The sequence below is a fragment of the Triturus cristatus genome, chromosome 1_2, assembly GCF_964204655.1.
Source record: "Triturus cristatus chromosome 1_2, aTriCri1.1, whole genome shotgun sequence".
NCBI lineage: Eukaryota > Metazoa > Chordata > Amphibia > Caudata > Salamandridae > Triturus > Triturus cristatus.
This window is the reverse complement of record NC_140580.1, coordinates 254,039,670-254,060,738: the sequence shown is the minus strand read 5'-3', so window position 1 is coordinate 254,060,738 and position 21,069 is coordinate 254,039,670. Positions and strand designations below refer to the sequence as shown.

At 49.8% G+C, this 21,069-nt stretch overlaps 1 protein-coding gene across 5 annotated transcripts in view; it reads left to right on the top strand.

Annotated features, from left to right (window-relative positions):
* Positions 1 to 21,069, top strand: part of GBF1 (golgi brefeldin A resistant guanine nucleotide exchange factor 1) — a 2,300,480-nt gene that overhangs the window by 1,373,311 nt on the left and 906,100 nt on the right. For all 5 annotated transcript variants that reach the window (XM_085603553.1, XM_085603551.1, XM_085603552.1 and 2 more), the window contains one exon: positions 18,861 to 18,954. In XM_085603553.1, the coding sequence (XP_085459679.1) occupies positions 18,861 to 18,954 (94 nt within the window). The remainder of the gene's footprint in view (positions 1 to 18,860; positions 18,955 to 21,069) is intronic.

Below are 21,069 nucleotides of genomic sequence, written 5' to 3'. Positions count from 1 at the left end.
GCCTCCATCGGCCTCTGTTCAGCCAGGATGCAGTAGAGCCCTGTCCTGGCTGGCTCTTCAATAATTCTTAGCAGGCCGGATTGCCGCCCCAGCTTTCAAGTGCTGAATGCATGCATCACGTTTTGAAGCTGAGCAGTGAAGCCGGCCGTCCTTGCCACCCCCTACCAGTCCCCGGTGAGTGCGCAGGAAAGTCACCGGAAACAAGTCTGCGTGTTCAAAGGTCAGTACTTCGGTGTTGAGTAGGCAGTGCATGTTTTAAACGAAGTTCATATGGCCACACAGAGGTTTCTACTGCTGGCTATCGTGTGTGTTGTAGTGTAGGGGTTGAAATAGTTTGTGAAAGTAAAATCTACGCACAGGAAGCTGCACGAAAATATAAACAAGGTTGCATGCAATGAAACTAGTGCACTGCAAGTATGGGTGGAATTCTGTCCACCACATGCAAGAAACCCTATTTTACAGACGCATGCAAAACATGCTATCAAAAATGTTATACGCAGCAAGCATGCAAGAAATGTGTGCATATCAATTTGCAAAATATCCAATCGAAAGGGTGTTATACGATTCATGCAATAAGACCAACGTTCATACAACGCGGTTTTGAGAGAGGCTGCATTTGCTAAGGGTGTGCTAATGCTTGTCTGTACATAAAAGTATGTGAGACTGTAATTGCGTGTCATGCAGACACTTTCACTGAGTGTATTCGCAGCTACACGTGGCTACGTGCAACAAAATAAGGTGTGCACTCAAGTGCTGCTTCGTTGTGCATTAAGCATGTATTACCAAATGGGTTATTTTTCAAGGTGCGCAATTTAGGACTACACATCCGGTGTAAACCCAAGTCCCACTTTAAAGTTTCCAAGCTTGCACGGGAAGGAAGCCCGTGAAAATAGATTTGTCCCGGAGAGGGTAGTCACCCAAATTTTGCACTAATACAATGACCTTATTGGGGCTGAGTCCCTGTCTAGTCAAGTAGAACTGTATAAATTCTGGACCCCTATCTATGACTTTGTACAATGCCCTGATGACCCCAAGACGCCTGCGTCCTGAATACATTGCTACTTCTATCTCCGCCCCTCTATCTAGTACCAAGCTGGTGTTAGAATGTCTGGCCGTTATTCAATTTAATGTATTTTGTTTTTAATATGACACCCACCCCATTATCCTCTGGACATACCAGCCTCCAGTGGCATCATCTGGTAGAGACAATATCTGAAAGAGACCATTAGTTGTAGATTCCTTATCTTAGCATTACCCCCAGGCATCAGGCTGGATCGGGAGAATTTCTCGTCAGCAGTACTACACGTCGAAAAGCGGCGGCGGTCGGCTCTGTGTTCGTCTTTTTTGTCGTGGTCGCCAGGATGACGTTGCGGTAGCTACTTAGACGCTGCCTTCCGCGCTGATGTCCGCTGGGTCGATCCTGAGTTTCCCTCCCTTGCCGGGACCCAGAGCGACCCTTGCCCAGCTTAGTTTCTACTAAGCGATTCATGCCATCTTTGGACAGTCCAACTCCGCAGGTGCGCCTTCGTACCCTGCTGACTCGGCTGGGGGCCCTGGGCCTTATACGCCGACGGCTTCGGCACCGCTGCGTCCCCTTGGATCCAGGCCTGGATCCGGATCGGCACCGGTCGATCTTGTAACTCCTCCCCCGCGCCGATTCCACCGGCACCGCATCCGACGTCTGTTGTGTCTCCAGCCGGCTTTGACCCCGGCATCCACCCCTATGTAGACAGGGAGCCGGACCGACCTCGACTGATACTGGATACAGCGCCGATGGGTACTTTTGTGCCCCTGTTCCACCCTGGTTCTTTTCTGCCAGATTGGCAACCAGGGGAGGGTTAGGAGGACTGGTAGGGATCTGGAGACCTTTTAACTGACCCGTTGGAGTATGAGCCCGACTGGCGAGAGGATTTGATGGATGCCAGTTGTCTGGACACTTCACCAGACCTAGGCATGTTGTCTCCTCCTACCGTGGCTACAAAGGAGGGAGCTTCTTACGCAGTGGTGTTGAGTAGGGCGGCCGAGGCTCTCAACCTCGAGCTACCTACGGTAACGGTCAGGACTAACCTCCTGACGGAGGCGCTTCAACTGGCTGCGAACTCTTCGGCGCCCCTGCTGCCGTTTTATGAAGCCCTCACTGACATCCTTTTGGGCTCCTGGTCCAGGCCCAACACAGGGGCTCCTGTGGGTAGGATGATCACTCGACGCCACCGCCCGGCTCCGGGCGACCCCCTCTTTCCTCTCCCAACATCCCTTCCCTGAGAGCTTGGTGGTCCAAGCCTCTACATCCAATGGCACCTTCCCTACCGCTCCACCTTATAGTGAATCCAAAAAGCTGGACCATCTTGGGAAGAAGATGTTTTCTTCCTCCAGCTTGAAAGTGCGGTCGGTAAACACTGAAGTCTGTTGGGCCGTTACACCCACTCTGTTTGGGATACGGTGGCACAGATGCTGCCCCAGTGCCCGGAGGAGGCCTAGTCCGTACTCTCTCCTGTGCACCTGCCGAGGGAAGAGACGCAGCTAAGTTTACCATTCTCTGTGGGCTGGACACCGCTGACTCACTATGCAGGACGATTTTCAACTTCGGTAGCCCTTCGACGCTACACCTGGCTGATGTCGACTGCTTTTTAAGGGGATGTCCAGGCTACTCTCATGGACATGCCATCTGATGGCTGTCACCTCAGTACCATCGCATGTCGGAGGATCATCTGGCCCTTCTCCAACAGGAAGTTTCGGCACTCACGGCAAAGGGGGCCATCAAACGAGTTCCTTCCCCAGAAGTAGGTGATGGTTGCTATTCCCACTACTTTCTGGTGCCAAGAAGGACAAAGGCCTGTGTCCTATCTTGGATTTCAGGAACGTCAACCGCTTCCTCTGGAAGGAGAAGTTCAAAATGTTGTCGCTAGCTCAGATCTTGTCTGCCCTCGACCCCGGAGACTGGATGGTTGCGTTGGACTTGCAGGATGCTTATTTTCACATTCCCGTCCTGTCGGACCACCGGCGTTACCTGCGGTTAACGGTAGGCCACGAACACTTTCAGTTTACCGTGCTCCCCTTCGGCCTTACCTGCGCCCCTCAGGTGTTCACCACAGTGATGGCGGTGGTCATAGCTCATCTGCGCAGGTCAGGGGTGTCAGTCTTTCCCTATCTCGACGACTGGCTGTTGACGGCAGTCTCGCCTCAGGCAGTTGTCTCCCACCTCCAGACTACAGCGGACCTCCTGCATTCAGTGGGGTTCACTATTAACATGACGAGGTTATCTTGTCATAGGGGTTTTTTTCCCTGTATTTTGAACATGACAAAGTCACACCTGACTCCCTCTCAGAAGCTCCTTATCAGAGCAGTTATGGACACAGCGCCATTTCGGGCTTATCCTCTCGAGCAGCAAGTCCGGGATATTCAGGCTATGATTCTGATCTTTCAGCCTCTATCCCGGGTTTCGGTCTGGATGACATTGAGGCTGCCGGGCCTCATGGCCTCCTGCATCCTGCTGGTGGATCATGCCAGGTAGCATATGCGGGCTCTGCAGTGGGACCTGAAGTTCCAGTGGGCACAGCATCCGGGGAATCTTTCCGATTGCATTTAGATCTTGGAGGGCACTGCACAACATTTGCATTGTTGACTAACGAACCGGGATTGGGTCAACGGCAGATCCCTCTCCCTTCCCCAGCTGGAGTGCACAGTGGTGACAGATGCATCACTTCTGGGGGGGGCGGCCACATGGGAGAAGTGGCAATCAGAGGCCTCTGGTCACTGGCGGTGTCCGGGCTCCACATTAATCTTCTGGAGCCGCGTGTGATCTGTCTTGCACTAAAAGCATTCCTTCCCTCTGTCCGGGAAAGAGTGGTGCAGGTGTACACAGACAACACCACCGCCATGTGGTACTGCAACAAACAATGCGGTGTGGGGTCGTGGACCCTATGTCAAGAGGCTCTCTGTCTCTGGACATGGCTGGAACATCAGGGCATATCCCTGGTGGTTAAACACCTGGCACGTTCATTAAACACCAGGGCGGACGAACTCCGCCGCAGGTGCATGATGGATCACAAATGGCGTCTTCACTCAGAGGTGGTGAAAGGTCTCTTCCGCAGTCGGGAGAGCCTTGGTTAGATCTATTCACCACCGAAGACAAGGAGCAATGTCAGCAATTCTGAGCATTGGATTTTCCAAGACGGCACTCGCTAGGCGATGCTTTTTGTCACAAGTGGAGTTGCGGTCTAATATACGCCTGTCCGCCTATACCACTTCTGCCCAGAGTGCTGAAGAAGATCAAGCGCTACCGGGCCCAAGTCATTCTTGTGGCTCTGGACTGGGCACGAAGAGTCTGGTATCCCGAGCTGTTACACATGCCCGTCGATCCTCCGATCAGACTGCCTCTTCGGGAGGATCTTCTGTCGCAGCAGCAGGGGACGGTTCTCCACCCAAACCTGTCCAGCCTCCATCTCCTTGCTTGGAGATCAAGCGGCAACAGTTGACAGCCTTTTGCCTTCCTCCCGACGTCTGTGATGTTATTTTGGCAGCCAGGCGTCCCTCCACTAAGACAGTATGTGCCTGCAGATGGAACAAATTTGTGGCATGGTGCGCAGCAAAGGCTGTGGATCCCCTTTCTGCACCTCTTTCTGAGGTTCTCTTGTTTCTCCTTTCTTTGGCCCAGCAGGGCTCTGCTCTGGGCACTCTTAATGGCTATCTCTCAGCCATTTTAGCCTTTCTAGGCTTCCTGATCAGCCTTACCTTTTTAAGTCCCCTGTTGTAAATCGCTTCCTTAAGGGCATTACTCATCTTTTTCCTCCTGTTCCATTCGTAATGCCTCAGTGGGACTTGGTTCTTACCTACCTTATGTGCGCTCCCTCTGAGCCTCTTCACAGCTTTCTCTCAGACTTCTTACTCTAAAGACTGCTTTTCTGGTTGCCATCACCTCTGCTCACAGGGTGAGTGAGCTGCAAGCCCTATCTTCAAAACCTAATTTTCTGGCTGTTCATCAGATAAGGTATACCTCAGGGCCAGGCCTTCCTTTCTTCCAAAGGTGGTTACTTATTTCCACACTGGTCAAAACCATCACTTTGCCCACCTTCTTTCTGCCTCGGCATCCTTCTAAGGAGGAAGAGAGGCTCCAACTTCTGGATCCAAAACAATTCTGGGTGGATGACCAGCTCTTGGTTGGCTACATGAGGGGCAAAAAAATACGGGCGTGCACAAACGGACCATCTTTAGATGGGTCGTTTTGTGCATTACAGCTTGCTCCTCTTTGGCAAAGAAGGAGCCTCCAGTGGGACTGCGCGCCCATTCCACCAGGGCGACAGTAGCGACCACTGCTTTGGGACGGGAAGTCCCCCTCAATGACATCTGTCAGGCAGCTACGTGGGCATCTCTGCACACGTTCACGAAACACTACTGCCTGGACAGCCAAATCCGGAGAGACTGCTTTTTTGGCCGTTCTGTTCTCCAGGAGTGAACTTAGATCGCAGACCCACCTCTGGGGTTTGTATTGCTGGGGTTTTTATTCTAAGGTAAGGAATCTATAACTAATTGTCTCTTTCAGATGAGTAAGTTACTTACCTTCGGTAATGATATATCTGTAAGAGACATATATTAGTTATGGATTCCTTACCGTCCCACCCATCCTCTTGGTTCTGCAAACTGACTAATAGGGTCAGGGAATCCCTTTCAGGGCCCTAGTTTTGTGCACCAATGGTCAGTGTCTTGCATGGCTGTGCGCTTGTGGCATGGAATGTCGTGTGAAAGATCTGACGCCAGCGTGCGAGTAGCTACTGCGACGTCATCCTGGCGACCATGACATCAATGACGAACACGGAGCTGACCGACGATGTGCAGCGTTACTGCTGAAGAAATTTTTTCCAGATCCATTCTCACGCCTGTGGGTAATTCTAAGGTAAGGAATCTAGAACTAATCTATGTCTCTTACAAATATATTGTTACCGAAGGTAAGTCACTTGTTCATCTAGCTGCAGATTCCTTACAGACTCACCCATTGCAGACTCGTTTTGTTGGGCTGAGGCTGCTCCCTTTTCAGGGCCGTAGTTGTGACACACACAAGTCAGTTCAGTTCATGGCTGCGCTTTTGGCGTGGAAAAGTGAAAAGTAACTGATGTCCGCGTGCCTGGATGGAGCCTATATAGGTGACTGCGACGTCACAACTGACGCCAACGATGCTGACGACGTCACATGGAGCCGAACTAACTTCACCTGACAGCACGCAGGGGTACAGCTCGCACAGAAGTTTCCGGAACTAGTCTGACGCCTAGGAAATTCAAAGGTGAGGAGTCTGCAGCTAGATATTGTCTTTACCAGATAATGCGTTACTGAAGGTAAGTAACTTGTTCGTTAACGCCTTATCTGGTAGAGACTCTGGGCCTGATTACGATCTTGGCGGACAGGGTTATTACATCACAAACGTGACTGATATCCCACCTGCTCTATTACAAGTTCCATAGGATATAATGGAATGGTGATACAGTGGATGTTATGTTTGTGACGGAGTAACCCTGTCCGCCAAGATCGTAATCATGCACTTTGTCTAGCTGCAGGTTACTTACCCATCCTTCCTGCTCTTTGAGTGGATTTGTCCACCTATGGTGCTCCTATGAGTTTCATAGTGCTGCACACCAGTACATCAACAACCTTCTTGGCTCCTTTGGAAACGTTGTAAAAAGTAACTGATGTCTGCAGGCTGGGGAGGCGCCTATATGGGCACCATGTGCGCCACTTCGGCGCCGATACCGATGCGTAGCCAAACGACTCCACCAACAGGTGTGCAGAGTTTCTGTTTGAAAAGTTTCCAGATCCAGTCTGATGCCTGGGAATTTTTCTACGTTATGGAGTCTGCGGCTAAATGGAGTCTGTTCGAAATGGGATTTCTGGTTGGCTCAGGCATGCGCTTAAGCCAGGCAGAATCCACCACTCTAGTCAGGGCAAGGGTGTTACATGCTGAAGATAACCCCTGCTCACCCCCATGGTAGCTTGGCACGAGCAGCCAGGCTTATCCCAGAGGCAATGTGTAAAGCGTTTGCGCCACACACACACTCACACACACACCTTTGTATTATCATAAAGACATTAGAACCTTGGCACCAGCCAGTATCTGAGGTGGCCGTGGGTGATCCAGCACCGGACACAAGCACTGATCTGCGCATCAGAGAGCCCTGAAAGCCCAGGAGGTAGGGAGAGTGCTGCATATTGCCCGAGGAGGGGTCCGGTTGAGGGAGCTGCGGTAACGCCCTGTGAGCCCACAGAGACATCAAGTTGGCGCCCGCAGGCGCTTGAGCCTGCCGAGGGGATTTCAGCGCACACAAGCGCTGATCTGAGTCGATCTGAGCGCCGGAGAGCCTCTGAGAGTCTGGGGTGGCAGGTGGAGTGCCACATATTACCCCCGGAGAGGTCCGATTATGTGGAGCTGCGGCACAGCCCGGTGGGGCCACAGAGACATCAAGATTGCGCCTGCAGGTACCTGGGCTTGCCGAGGGGATTTCAGCGCGAGTGCCGACCTGAGCCGATCTGCTCACCGAAGGGCCCTGAAAGCCTGGGGCGACGGGGAGTGCCATATATAACCCCCGGAGAGGTCCGGTTGAGTGAACTCCGGAGTTGGCTTAGACTGTCTGAAGCCACGGAGGACTGAGTCTGCATTATGGCAGAGGACTGGGTTCTGAACTGCTGTGCCCTGGCGGCTGCGTACAGTGTCTCAGCGACCCAGACGAGAAGGAAAACGGCAGCCGCAGTGAGTATTCAGAGACTTTTCCCGCTAGTATATACAGATCAGGAACTTTAATAAAGACGCGCTCGGAGGGCGCAAACAGGATAGAGCGCTGTTGAAGGAGCGGGCACGGCGAGGGTTGCCATAATTGTGAGCCACCGGTCAAAGTCAGGTGGAGGACCCGGGGAAGAGAGCTGACCGCCTACTGGTGCCCATGTGGAATAACAGAATACCGGTTTCAGGACTTGTTTAAACCGGAGTATTGCCCCAGCGGACACACAGTGAGCCTTAAATAAGGTATACTTGAGGGGCCCTGATATGGCTAAAAAATAGCACTACTACCACATAGGGGGCTGCCCCAAAGATTTATCGAACCAACGCGAATAATGAGGACAGTCTGATGACCGTTTCTGGTGCCACTGCTGGAGGTGCCTGCCTGTGGAATTACTGAGGACTTGTTATGAAAGCTGAACCCAGTCACTCCGTGGGGACTTTTGTTGGGAGAGTATTTTTGCACATTGGGGGGGGTTGGTCTGCAGCTTGAGGACCACAGGGCCTACGAAGAAGCATCCAGCACTGACAAGGAGGGGCTGGCGTGGAGGCCAGGTTTCTAAATTCTCTGTGTCAAAGTTTAGTGACAGGAGTCCTGAGGCAAGTAATACTATGAGGTCGGGAAAGTAAATGTCATCCACCATGGCCGCCGGACAGTGAGGAGCTCCAGGAGGGAGCTCTGAGGCTGAGGATTGCTCAAGCGATCCTTGTTTGGCCTCACATCCCGTACATTCGGACCATCGAGCCGATATCGGAACATTTGACCCATGCTGGGGAACCTATCTGAATGAGGACTCCTTGCCAGTGGCCGGGACGCTTCGAGAAGGGACAGGAGAGGTGCCCCGGCAGGTCGTTGGTTTTTCGCCGCATCCCTGGATCGATGGTGGTGACTGCGGCTCCAGGTGAGGCTGGGCCTTTGTTTTTGAGTGTGGCCCAGGTGGCACTGCCGATGGGTGAGGGCCTGGCTGGCTGGAGTGCCCGACGAGACTTGGTCCAGGTGCGGACCTGGAGTTCGCTTGAGGTTCGCTTGAGGTTCTCTTGAGGTTCTCGCCCTGGCTTGAGAGGCTGGGGCCTACACTACACCCTCACCCCCCTGAAGGCACAGCAGATACTGTAAAAATATGGTTGGTGGGGCCCTGACCTCTTGTGATTTAAGAGATACACTGCTATAAATGTTTTACACTGCAGTTAATATGGCACTTTAAAATTAGTGTATATACTGCATATAATTGTATGATAACTACCACACTGCCTTATGCTTGATTCCGGACTGTGCCTCGGCATTTCTTCTTCGGCCTGAGTCCTGATTGTATCTCGGAATTTCTACTGTTCAACCATGCGCCCACCTTACCCCACCCGGAACTCGAATCTTGTGCGCTACGGACCCAACTCCTGGTCCATTAACTACCCAGACAAAATGACCAGTAATGCAAAAAAGAGATTCAAGCATAGTACTCTAAAACAACACCCGGACACACTCATTGTAGATACCTACCACACAGCAACATGAAAACTAACTTCATTTCTACACAAATCGCCCGGCTAAATGGAAAACCACCTTCTCTCTTCACCTTCAAGTCGCCAAGTCAGTAATCATTCCCTATGTTGAAAAAATCTCCACTACCATCTTCCCGACCTTCAAAGGAGAACTCACCATCTTCATCTACAGAACTGGAACCATTCTCATACAGGCCACCGACCCGCACCTCACCACTTTTGACCGCCACTTTCCCACACTTCTTTCCTCGTTAACTCAACTGAGCCGTCAAACCACATCTCCCCAACCCACCATCACCCTTACGAATAACGTGGAACTGATCCACTCTCCCTGCCCTGAAGAACCTCTCTTCAACTCATGGACATCCACCATCACTCACAATAATAACACTACCCCTTTCATTACTCTCCGCCGCCAAACACCCACAACTATTACATCTACTGAGCACACCAAGAACAACAAACTCACAATCAACAAACACCACAAGACCGATCTAGATCTTGACAGCTCGGACTCGAACCTCTGCCCTCCCGCATCCGAAATCCCCACAGGCACTCTCTGCTTGACCCCTGATAATCTGAACCCTCCCTCACAAACTACCTCTTCCTCCAACACAGACCCTTTTCCCCCGACCCTTACTTCCCCCATGTCCAACGTCATCTCCAATCCAGTGGTCACTCTCCCCCCTACTACTACTGCATACTCCCCCCTCCGATGTCCCACATCCACAGACACAACCGGTCTCCACCGATTATCTCACTGACAACCCCCATGACATCCCCATGGCCAACGTCGTCACCAATCCTATAAACTCGTTCCCCCCTATTATCACTACACACTCCTCCTCCGTCGCACAGCCACATACACAACCTTTCTCCACCGCTAATCTCATTGACATTCCCCGGAACTCCGACTCCTTACCTAGAATTTCTCTCCCTCCTCACTTGGACAGTAGTACTCCTCCTTTGAACTCCTTGAATGGGAGCATTACTAATCCGGCTCTCCGCGTCCAACCTCTCCCCTCTCCTAACCCCACTGATTCCGTCCAATCCCCGACCCCTGTTCACTCTCCCTCCACAGACCCAAGTCATTTTTGGCCCCTGCCTAAAACATTAAACTTTTTTAGCTTAATAGCACAGCAACTGAACAGAATGGAGCTGAAAATTAACATCCTTGCTGCTGATTTCCTATACTTACAACAAGATCTTCTCAACAGGACCAAGCCGCCGTGCTCCCTCTCCCCGGGTAGATTTCCTCCCACCCCATTCAATACCGCTCCCTTGGCCCCACAGTGCACCCCTCGTCCCTTCAGTCAGTCAGCAAGTCAGGCACTTCGACCCAACCCGGATCGCCAACCCTTTTCGATACCGAAACCTGATGAGATCAACGACTCTTACCTCGCTTTGAGCCAGAAGTCAGCCCCTTTCCCCATCCCTGGTATTATCGGCACTAACAGAATCCCTAAAAATGTCCACTCGCCTAGACTTCCTGCTCAATACTCCTCTATCCCCCCCCCCCCCATCATCGAGGCTCCCCGTCCTCTCTCTTGCATGCTCCTCAACTGCAGATCAGCAATACAACACGCCACAGACATTGCTGAAGCTCTACTTGCTGAAGAAATTGACATCGCTTTCCTCACTGAATCCTGGCTCAATGTCCACTCCACCCCCATTCTTGACATTCTCATCCCTCCAGGGTATTCCACCATCAGACAAGACAGACCGATCAAAACGGGGGGAGGACTAGCCATCATCCACAAGGCATGAATACAGATTACCAAACTTAAACCTGCAGAATACCTATCGTTTGAATACCTGGGTGTCAAACTCACTGCCAAGGGCACCTCACCCATCAAATTCCACACCATCTACCATCCTCCTGGAGAGCGTACCTTTTTCCCTGAAGAACTAACAGACCTAATATTGCGGTTCTCCATGACAGGCACTAAAGACATGTTCCTGGGTGACCTCAATATCCACTGGAACGACCCAGAAGACTCCACTGCCTAGAACCTATCCAACCTTCTTGAAATATATAACTTCAAACAACTCTGCAATAAATAATACAGAATTTTATAGAGCGCGAACAGTTACCTCTCCGGGAGGTTTCCCGGCGCTGAACGCAGGCAGAAAAAAACAAATACCGAAGTGCAAGAAAGTTAATTAACGAGGTTGGGTGAAGAGCCAGGTTTTCAGCATTGATTTAAAACACGATTCAGAGGGGGCCTGTTGGAGCTCAGGTGGGAGTGAGTTCCATAGACTTGCTACATTGGCAGAGAACGTTCTGCCACCCAGCCGGGCCCTTCTTATTCGCGGGACTGCAAGCTGGGTCCGGAGGTTGGAGCGAAGAGAGCGGGCCTGCGTGTATCTTGGCAATCGATCCCTCAGATAAGTAGGACATGAGCCAAACAAGGATCTGAAAGCTAACGTAAGAGCCTTGAATTTAATCCTGTGGGCTACAGGTAGCCAGTGAAGTGATCGAAGATGCGGAGAGATGGAATGCTTGAATGGAATATGCATTAACAGTCTCGCAGCCGCATTCTGGACCACTTGCAAACGTTGAATTAAGTATTTGGGCAATCCCAGGAACAGGCCATTCGCGTAATCCAATCTAGATGTGACTGTCGCATGGATTACCATTTTCCTGCAATGTGTCGGCAGAAGTCGCAGGATTTTGCGAAGATTCCTAAGTTTACCCAAGCAACAGCCCATCAGCTGTTGTGTGTGCGAAACAAAGGACAGATTGTTGTCCCATCGCACTCCCAGATTTTTTGCCGAGGGACTGGGAGAAGGGGGGGAGCCCATTGCTGCCGGCCACCAGAGCTCAGAGGGGGGCGGGGCGCCTTTGCAAAAATGAAGCACTTCAGTTTTGTCCACATTAAGTTTCAATTTATTAGTGTTCATCCAGCGCGCCACATCCTGGAGGCATCCTTTAAAATTTGACAAGGCTGCCTCAGACCCCTCTGCGTACGGATACACAAGCTGAGTGTCATCGGCATAAGATACTGCCTTGACCTCCCAGTTAGCGATCAGTGTGAAGAGTGGGGCCATATAGATATTAAATAGAAGTGGACTAAGCGCCGAGCCCTGAGGTACACCACAGCCTAACGGCTTGGGTGTAGAAGAAACGGTCCCCAAGGTGACCTTCTGGGTTCGCTGGGACAGGTAGGAGTGTAACCAGGCCAGCGCTTGATCCTGTATGCCCACTTCAGACAATCTCATCAACAACCTTGCGTGATCAACGGTGTCAAAAGCCGCCGAAAGATCCAGGAGCACCAGCAAAGCTGAGTCTCCCGAATCTAACGACCATCTTATTGATTCTGCCACCTCGATCAAAGCTGTCTCGGTGCTAAAACCCGGTCTAAAACCTGACTGAGTCTCGTGCAGAATCTTGTTGTCCTCTATGTATTTACTGAGTTGCCGCTGGACAACTTTCTCCAGCATCTTGCCAGGGGCAGCCAGAAGGGAGATAGGGCGCAGGTTGCTGAGATCCATAGGATCTCCATAAGGCTTTTTCTTTAAAGGGAGGAGGGTAGCATGTTTCCATATATCTGGGAAGACCCCCGAAGAGATGGACGTATTCCAGACGTGTTGTAAGGACGGGGCCACAAAATCCGCCATTGTGCACCACAGTTTTGGAGGGCAGGGGTCATCCGGCGAGCCTGACTTGCAACACCTTAATTCCTGTAAAACCGCGGGCAGAGTTACAGGTTGAAGACAGGTCAGCGGACCGCTTATCAGTAGTTTGACAGATTGATCTGTTTTCTCTGTTGCTACCTCTGGGCCAAATGAATCGTAAACGCTCTTAATCTTCTGGTCAAAGAAATCCGAGATTTTATTACAGATAGTGACCGAAGGCGGTATCTCCCTTTCAATGCATCTAGGTTTAAAGAAGGACTGAACCACCTTGAAGACTTCCTTGCTGGAGTGTTCTGCCTGTTCAATTGACGCAGCAAAAAATTGTTTCTTTGCCTTTCGGACAGCCTTCTCGCATCAAAGGTGCAACACTGGATGCGATCATTACCAACAATGATCTGGTCTCTCTGAGAGCGATTTCTCCCATTGACTGGTCCGACCACCACCTCATTCTGTTCAAGATTGATGCACTTGTCTTCCACCAACCTATTCGTAATGACAAACCTAAACACTGGACCAGAAATATCAAAGCAATCCCTTTATCCAAACTTTAATCCAGGATTCATGCCCATCTTCAACTCCAACCCTCATCATCGACGGCCGATGACCTCACTACACACTTTAACTCAAAAATGACAGAGGTTCTAGACGAAGTAGCTCCTCTCAAACTCAAACAATTGAGGTGAACCAAATCTAAACCCTGGTTTAACGTGGATCTGAATGAGGAAAGGCGTCAACTCACACAAACGGAAAGGTCTTGGAGACTAAACCCCTCGACCTTACACCTAGCGCAACTTAGATCTGCTCGGCAAGCATACAAAAAACACATTTTCAGTGAAAAGGCGTCTTTCTTACGCAGCCAACTAGATCTGGCGAAAAATAGACCGAGAGAACTCTTCAACATTGTCAAAAGCCAAACAAACTGCACTCCCTCTCAAGAAATCAAAGCCACCAATGAGCGTTGTGAAGAAATTGCCAACTTCTTCACTAATAAAGTCTCAAAAATTGATCAATCCTTCATCCAAACCTCTAACCACCCCTGATCATTCAGAAAGAGTTCTTACCAAGGACAATCAGGTCTGCCTCCAGCTAAAAAACAATGCGCATTGGTCCGACTTTGAGCTAATGTCGGAAATTGAGGTTTTCAGTATAATTTCTAATCTAAAATCTTCCTCCCACACTATGGACCACATCCCATCCACAATCATAAAAGAACTTAACCACACCATTTCCCCTTTCTGGACAAAAATCATCAACGCCTCTCTCACCTCAGGCTGTGTCCCAGACTCCCTTCAACTTGGACAACTCACGTCCATTCTCAAAAAACCAGGGGCCGACCCTAATGATCTCAACAACCTCAGACCTATCTCCAACCTCCCATTCCTTGCAAAAACATTGGAGAAATGCATTCTCCACCAGCTCAACAAACACATTGATGAGTTCAACCTCCTCGACACCTTTCAATCAGGGTTCAGGAAAGGCTGTAGCACGGAAACAGCTATGCTCAACGTCTCTGACGATATTCACAAGGCTTTAGATGAAGGTGATGCCTTCCTACTCATCCTTATTGACCTATCTGCGGCATTCGACACAGTAAATCATCCAGCGCTTCTGGAAACCTTGTCCAAGCGCTCCGGCATCAATGGCACAGTACTAAAATGGTTCACCTCCTTCCTTCAACTCCGCTCACAACAAATTAAAATCAACTCCTGTCTCTCGAAGCCAACAAAGGTCACACTTGGGGTCCCACAAGGCTCGATCCTCTCCCCGGCCCTCTTCAATCTTTTCATGGAGCCCCTCACAATCATCTTGAAAAAAGCTGGAGTGAATTACCACCTTTACGCTGATGACACCCAAATCTATTTCAAAATCAAGTCTCCCAGCGACATCCAACACCTCAATGCCACTCTAACCGAGATCCAAACTTGGTTCAATGCTAACCACTTAAAGCTCAACCCAGATAAAACAGAACCAATTCTATTCTCTCCAAAAAGCAGCCATCGTCCAATCCAAGAGTGGCTCAAGAATCTGGTCGCCCTAAACTGCCCCATCGTCCTATCCGACTCAGTTAAGTCTCTAGGCATCACCCTTGACAAGAAGTTATCTTTGGAGGCCCACATCAAAAACTCTGCAAAAAGCGCTCTTTTCTCTCTAAAACACCTTAAGAAATTGAAACCTTTTCTTCCCCATGAAGACCTCAAGACTGTATTCCAATCCCTAGTTCTCTTTAAAATCGACTACGTGAACGCCATCCTAACAGGGACTCCAAAAGCTCACCTAGCCCCTCTAAGGGCAGTGTTGAACACGGCCGCTCGACTCGTATCTGGAGTAAAAAGATTTGATTACATCACTCCAGCTCTCAACTCCCTCAACTGGCTTCCCATGGAAGGGAGGTGTATTTACAAACTGGCCTGCATCACACACAAAACCCTTCACTCTCCGGCCCCTAACTACCTGAACAACAAACTGGTAAGAGCAGGTCAATCCAGAACACTGAGAAGCTCCAACTCACTCCTTCTTATTCCTCTGAAACTGAAAAAGAAAACCACACAATACCGATCGTTCTCTGGCAACGCTCCCAGGATGTGGAACGCTCTCCCAAGAGTCCTCAGATGCAACCCCTCCTTCTCCTGTTTCAAAAGGGACCTGAAAATCCATCCCCTTAACAAATACTTTCCTGACCAACGTCAACTAACCTAGACTTCAATATCCGAGTTTACTCCTCTCTCTGGATATTCAAAGATAGTTGGTGACCGGACTATGTTAACCACCTTATCTTCCATGCTGTATTTTTTCTATCCCTTGTTTTGCTTCCTTACTGCCTGCCTACTATGTAATGCAATTTCCGTCTGGTTTTCTTTACAGTATGTATGTAAAGCGCTCTGATACCTACGGGTCAAGCTAGCGCTATATAAAACTTTTAAAATAAAATAAACCTAATCACACATATACACTGTGCGAGCTCGCACTACGTAGTAATTTACAGGGGATTATATACATGACGGGTTCAATTGGGCCACTGTCAGAACCATTAGAAAGCACAAGAAGTAAATATGAAACAACCAGCAACTACTGGTAAAATACTTTACTCAGCATCATCACATTAGGCATAAACACATTATGCATCACTTTAGGGCCTTACACCCTCCCAGCTCATCAGGTGCTTCACAGGCCACTGGCCTTTTCTCGGGGGCCCAGCTGGTACTTCACTGTCATGCCCTATGTCCACCAAAGTCAGGGCGCTAGGCTGCCACTGCAGCAGGGTGCAGGCCCAAAAGGCCCGCACCAGTAATGAGGGCAAGGGTGTAAACCCCCTGTTCTCTCTCGAGACCCCAAAACAATGCCCCCTCAACATTGCAGCTGCCCTCTGTCTGGCGGTGCAGCTGTGAAATAAGTAGGCACTAACAGAGTGCCTTGTGAGCCCCTCTCACCGGGGCTTTACTCGTAGGGAAAATTGTCACCTCGGTGCCTTCTGAGCTCCCCTCACTGGGGCTTCCATGCGACCCAAAAAGGGATGGCCCAACCGATGCAGCTGCCCACAATCTCGCGGTGCAGCTGTCGAAATCAGCCCTGGCACCAACAGTGCCTTGAGAGCCCGCTTCGCCAGGGCTCTTCTTTTGCCACTCCAAGGCACCAACAATGCCCAATTTCAGCCCCACTCACAGGGGCTCTTCGTGGACTCCTCTGGTCTCTTTGTTGTACCCTGTGGTCTGCGGGACCCGCCTCTCCCTCTACCAGGCGGGGGGAGGCGGGAATAGTGCAGAAATGGAGCCCACGAGGTGCCGACAACTCCTGCTGCGGCCTGACCAACTCACAGCCATTCGGGGCTCATGGCTCACCTTGCAGGACACGGCTGTAGCGGTACACGGAGCGAAGTCTCCATCGGTGTCGTCCCTTGCACCTCTACTCCTTCCGCAACAGTCTCCGGCAATACGCGGGGCTTCCACCGGTATGGGTGCCCCGCCCACCTCCAGGCAGCAGGTCTGCCTGACTTCCTCTTGTGGCGTCTTCGTCCCGCTTCCTCGTCAAGGCTCCGCCTACGTCCATGCAGTCCACCTGACTTCCGGCTCGGGTCGTGACAGCTACACAACACGAGCCCACGCTTGAGGCGTACATCCTGGGGGCAAAAAAGGAATCATGAAGCGCCCCACGCTGTGCCAGGAAACAAGAGCACCTCCCTAAGGCTCCTTGGGCAAGGAATCAAAAGTGCTCCACACGTGCTTTCTGTAGATCACCCCCCTCAAACCTTGCAGTGTTTTCCTCTTGCTGAGCGCGCTCTTTGGTGCCCTGGTAGGCTGCTCTCCAGCAAACCAGGGGGGAAAGTCCAATGCCGCCAGAGCTGGGCACAGGCAGGCCAGCATGTAGGGACCCCCATGTAGGGACCCCCATGTAGCAGCAGCTGAGTCCCATGGCGGTTCCTTCTTGCCCAGCAGTCCTTCGGCCTCACAGCTCCAAGTAAGCTCAAGTGAGCACTTTTTCAAGGGGTCACAGACACAATATTTATACCAGGCTGTGTCTTTGTTTTGCCTTGGCACAGGGTTTGGGGATCCAGTCCCAACTGGATCTGCGGGGTGTGGGAGCATTTTCTATACAGTGCTCACACCCTCCTTTGTCAGGTTGAGCTCTGACCTCAGACACACCACAGGGGGGCGGAGCCAGCATTGAAGAAGGCAGGCACAGACCTATTCAGGGTCAAGGGCTACTCCTCCCACTACTCCAAATGCAGATGTGCCCATTCAACCTAGTGCTGACTCACCCAGCCCCTCTGGAGCCTCACACCTCGCCCGCTCCAGTCACTCCAGAGCCAGACATGCAGTACACATCAGGAAGGCAGACACATTGCACACAGAAATGCAAACTTCTAAAAGTGTCATTTCTAAGATAGTGATAATAAATCTGCGCACACCATTACGCAGCATTTATTATTACTTTTCCAAAAATACCAAACTTGACCACGCTGCTCCTCTCATATCAGGAATGAACACTGAAACACTTATCAGGTAATCCCCAATGCATTCTTATGAGAGGGCGGCCTCACAGCAGTGAGAAACAAAAATGGATGTTCCTCACTACCAGGACATGTCACACACTTAAGGTACATTTCCTACCTTTTACCTACATTGCACCCTGGCCATAGGGCTAGCTAGGGCCTACCTTAGGGGTTACTGACATTCAGTAAAAGGGGTGTCACAGACGTGGTAACCACTTTGTGTGCCACGTCATAGCGGCAGTAAGCTGCTGCACAGGTCCTGCGATGGCAGAGGCCTGAGAGATTTGAAAGGCTACTTTGGTTGGTGGCGCAAGCAGCGTTGCAAGCGCACCAGTAGCATTTAATTCACTGTCCCTGGGTATGCTAGAGACCACTTTACTGGGGACTGATAGGTAAATTAAATATGCCAACCAGGTGTAGGCCAATCTTACCATGTTTACCACAGAGAGCACACACACTTCACACAGGACAGCAGTGCTAAAGTGCCCAGAGTTCTAAAACCACCAACACCATGTCAGAAAAAAAGACTAGGAGGAAGGCAAAAAGTTCAGGGATGACCCTGCAAAAAGGGCCAAGACCAACATAGTCTCACTAGATTCAGGCGTTTCTGAAGCTGAGTAACTTGTTCAATGTGAGTGCTCATTGGTGGTGCAACTCTGTCACTTCCAGAGTGGAATAGTTTTGACGCATAGTCTCATGGTCCCACCTACTAGTGAGCTGGATTGCTGCTTTTTTTTTCTGGATTTAGTATGGAGCCTGGGAGAAATTCACAAAGTCTGGAGTTAGAGTATCCACCAGAAAAAGCTTTACTAAAGGTAAGTGACTTGTTGTTTTGTGAGCATCATCCTTTGGCATTTTTATTTGACCTGTTGGATTCTGTGGGTCATTAAATAGTGGTTTTTGTAGAGAGCAAAGATGTGATCATGATTTTTGCATTTTAGTTTCTGTTAATTCGCACTTTTCTTTTGTCCTTTTCAGGAAGTGTGCAAAGATAGCCGCTCATTATGGATTTAGTGACGTATTTGATAATCTCATAATTTCCCTGTGCAAATTTACTGCTCTCAGCAGTGAGGTAAGTTTCTTCGTATTGCTTTTCAAAAATACAAACTAACAAAAAGATCCATTAAGTGCTTGCTCACAAATGCATTAATCCGCACAATGTGATATGAAGATCTTCTCATTACTGTTAAAAAGACAAATACCCTAGGTTGCACTTTTCCTTGTGAGTAAAAGAAAGAAATGTCATTCTATTTTCACAGCAAACTGTAATTATTATGTATAATGCTAAAATACATTCATAGACCAAAGCAAATCGGCGTATTTCACTGAAGTGATTATTTGCACAAAACTTGAGTGTGAAAACTTTAGTAACTGAACAGTCCTTGTTTCATAATATTTATCAGTTTCGTCGTTTTCGTTTTTAACTGTTTCTTAGATTTATTTGATGTATCTATTCTGATATCTTGAATGTAAAGTCACCTCCTATGACTAAGGATCCTTCAGATAGAATCAATAAAATTCTTGACCATAAGCTGCATAAAAAAATGGTTCTCACACCAACTTTTTCTCTGTTAGTCTCATACTCCTCTCTTTTACTCTATGCTTTTCTAACTGTCTAGGGCTAGGCTTTTCTAACTGGAGATGAAATACTCTGCTCCTCTCCTACTCCTTGTTCCCTGCACACCAACCCCTCCAGACCCCTACGCCCCTCCCCTTCTCTCCCCAAGAGAAAGGGGATCCCACACCTTGCTGCCTCACTCATCCTCTCATCCAAGAGGTGCCATGGAATAGCATCTAGTTCCCACTCATCCATATCTCCCCCAAACCCCCTCCTAAGTGTATAGGAGCCATATCCTTCATTGAGTCACTTCCACACACCTTTAAATGTTGACTGATTTTAAAAAGGCATGCCCTTCTTCCACTGACACAAACAAATGTAATTGATCTTTCCAAAGAACTTTTAACTTATCAAATTGAAACATGGAAACCTGACCGCCAAGAAGCCTAAATTATTGAATCAGCCTTTGAAAGGCCTTTAGGTGCTGTGCCGTGGCCACTGATAATTCAGAAAAAACATTTAGATTAGCATTATTAAAGGCAGTAAAATGTTTTTCTCATATTGCGACAATTCATCCTTGTGAGAAGTTGGCCTGATATGTAGTGCTCACTATTCTAGTGATCACTGTGTATCATTCCAAACTACCCTTATTGATGATTGGTTGTAAGTCAACCTTTTAGACCAGCTATCCTAGTAGCGTAGATACGAGCAGTCTTTAGGCTAAACTCTAGAGGGCGTGTTAAGCCAGCTGTTTACCATCACATATACCCCTTGAACACCAAGTGAAAGGACACCACACAAGCTGTTATGAAAATAAAGGATATTTATTTATAACAAGACTACCCTGGCTCTTTATGAGTCAGGGAGCTAAGCACACTACAAAACTCTTATGAAAATACTTCTGTTTGCACAATTTACACAAATGCCCGAAGGGCACGAAACCATTCCACTGTAAGTGGAATGGGAGAGGTTAGAAAGTTTAAAGTGACTGATTCCGGAGGAATCCGATCAGTGGGACTAAACGAAAAAGGAACTGGACACTTGTAGAGTGAACCTACGGTGGAGCACCGAGATGCTCGAGTTACCTAGCCCAGAGGCTGCGACTGCGTGGGGTTCAGCAAGATGTCGGGAGTCCTCGTTGTAGTCTCAGGAGCCTGAAAGAAGAAGTTGCTGGCAGGCGACCAGTGTCGATGTTCAGAGAGATCCAAGCCTGGATCGGTGATGAAGGAAACCTGAAAGCAGAGGGGACTCAGTTCTCAACCGCTAGCCAGCGATCGTGTGGGTACCAGGAAGGTACCGGCTGAAGTCACCTCGACCAGGTGAGTGGATGACGTCGGACTCGGCTGTTCCTTGGACCAGGAGGCGCGGCGGCGACCTGGAGGGAGGGCGAGCTGTCCCACGAAGGTGTCTGCTGTCGATGATGCTGGGCCCAGGAATGGGGCAGCAGGTCTTGGCAGTGGCAAACCCACGCGGTGGAGTCAAGATGGCGTCGGGAGTGGGCCTGGAGGGTCCGAGGTACTCCTCTGTTGAAGGGGAGCAAGAGCCAGTCTGGAGCAACCAGACCAGTGATGAAAGTCTGTCGTGGTGCGTCGTGAAGAGGGCCACAAGCCGGTTGGCGAGTGGTCGGAC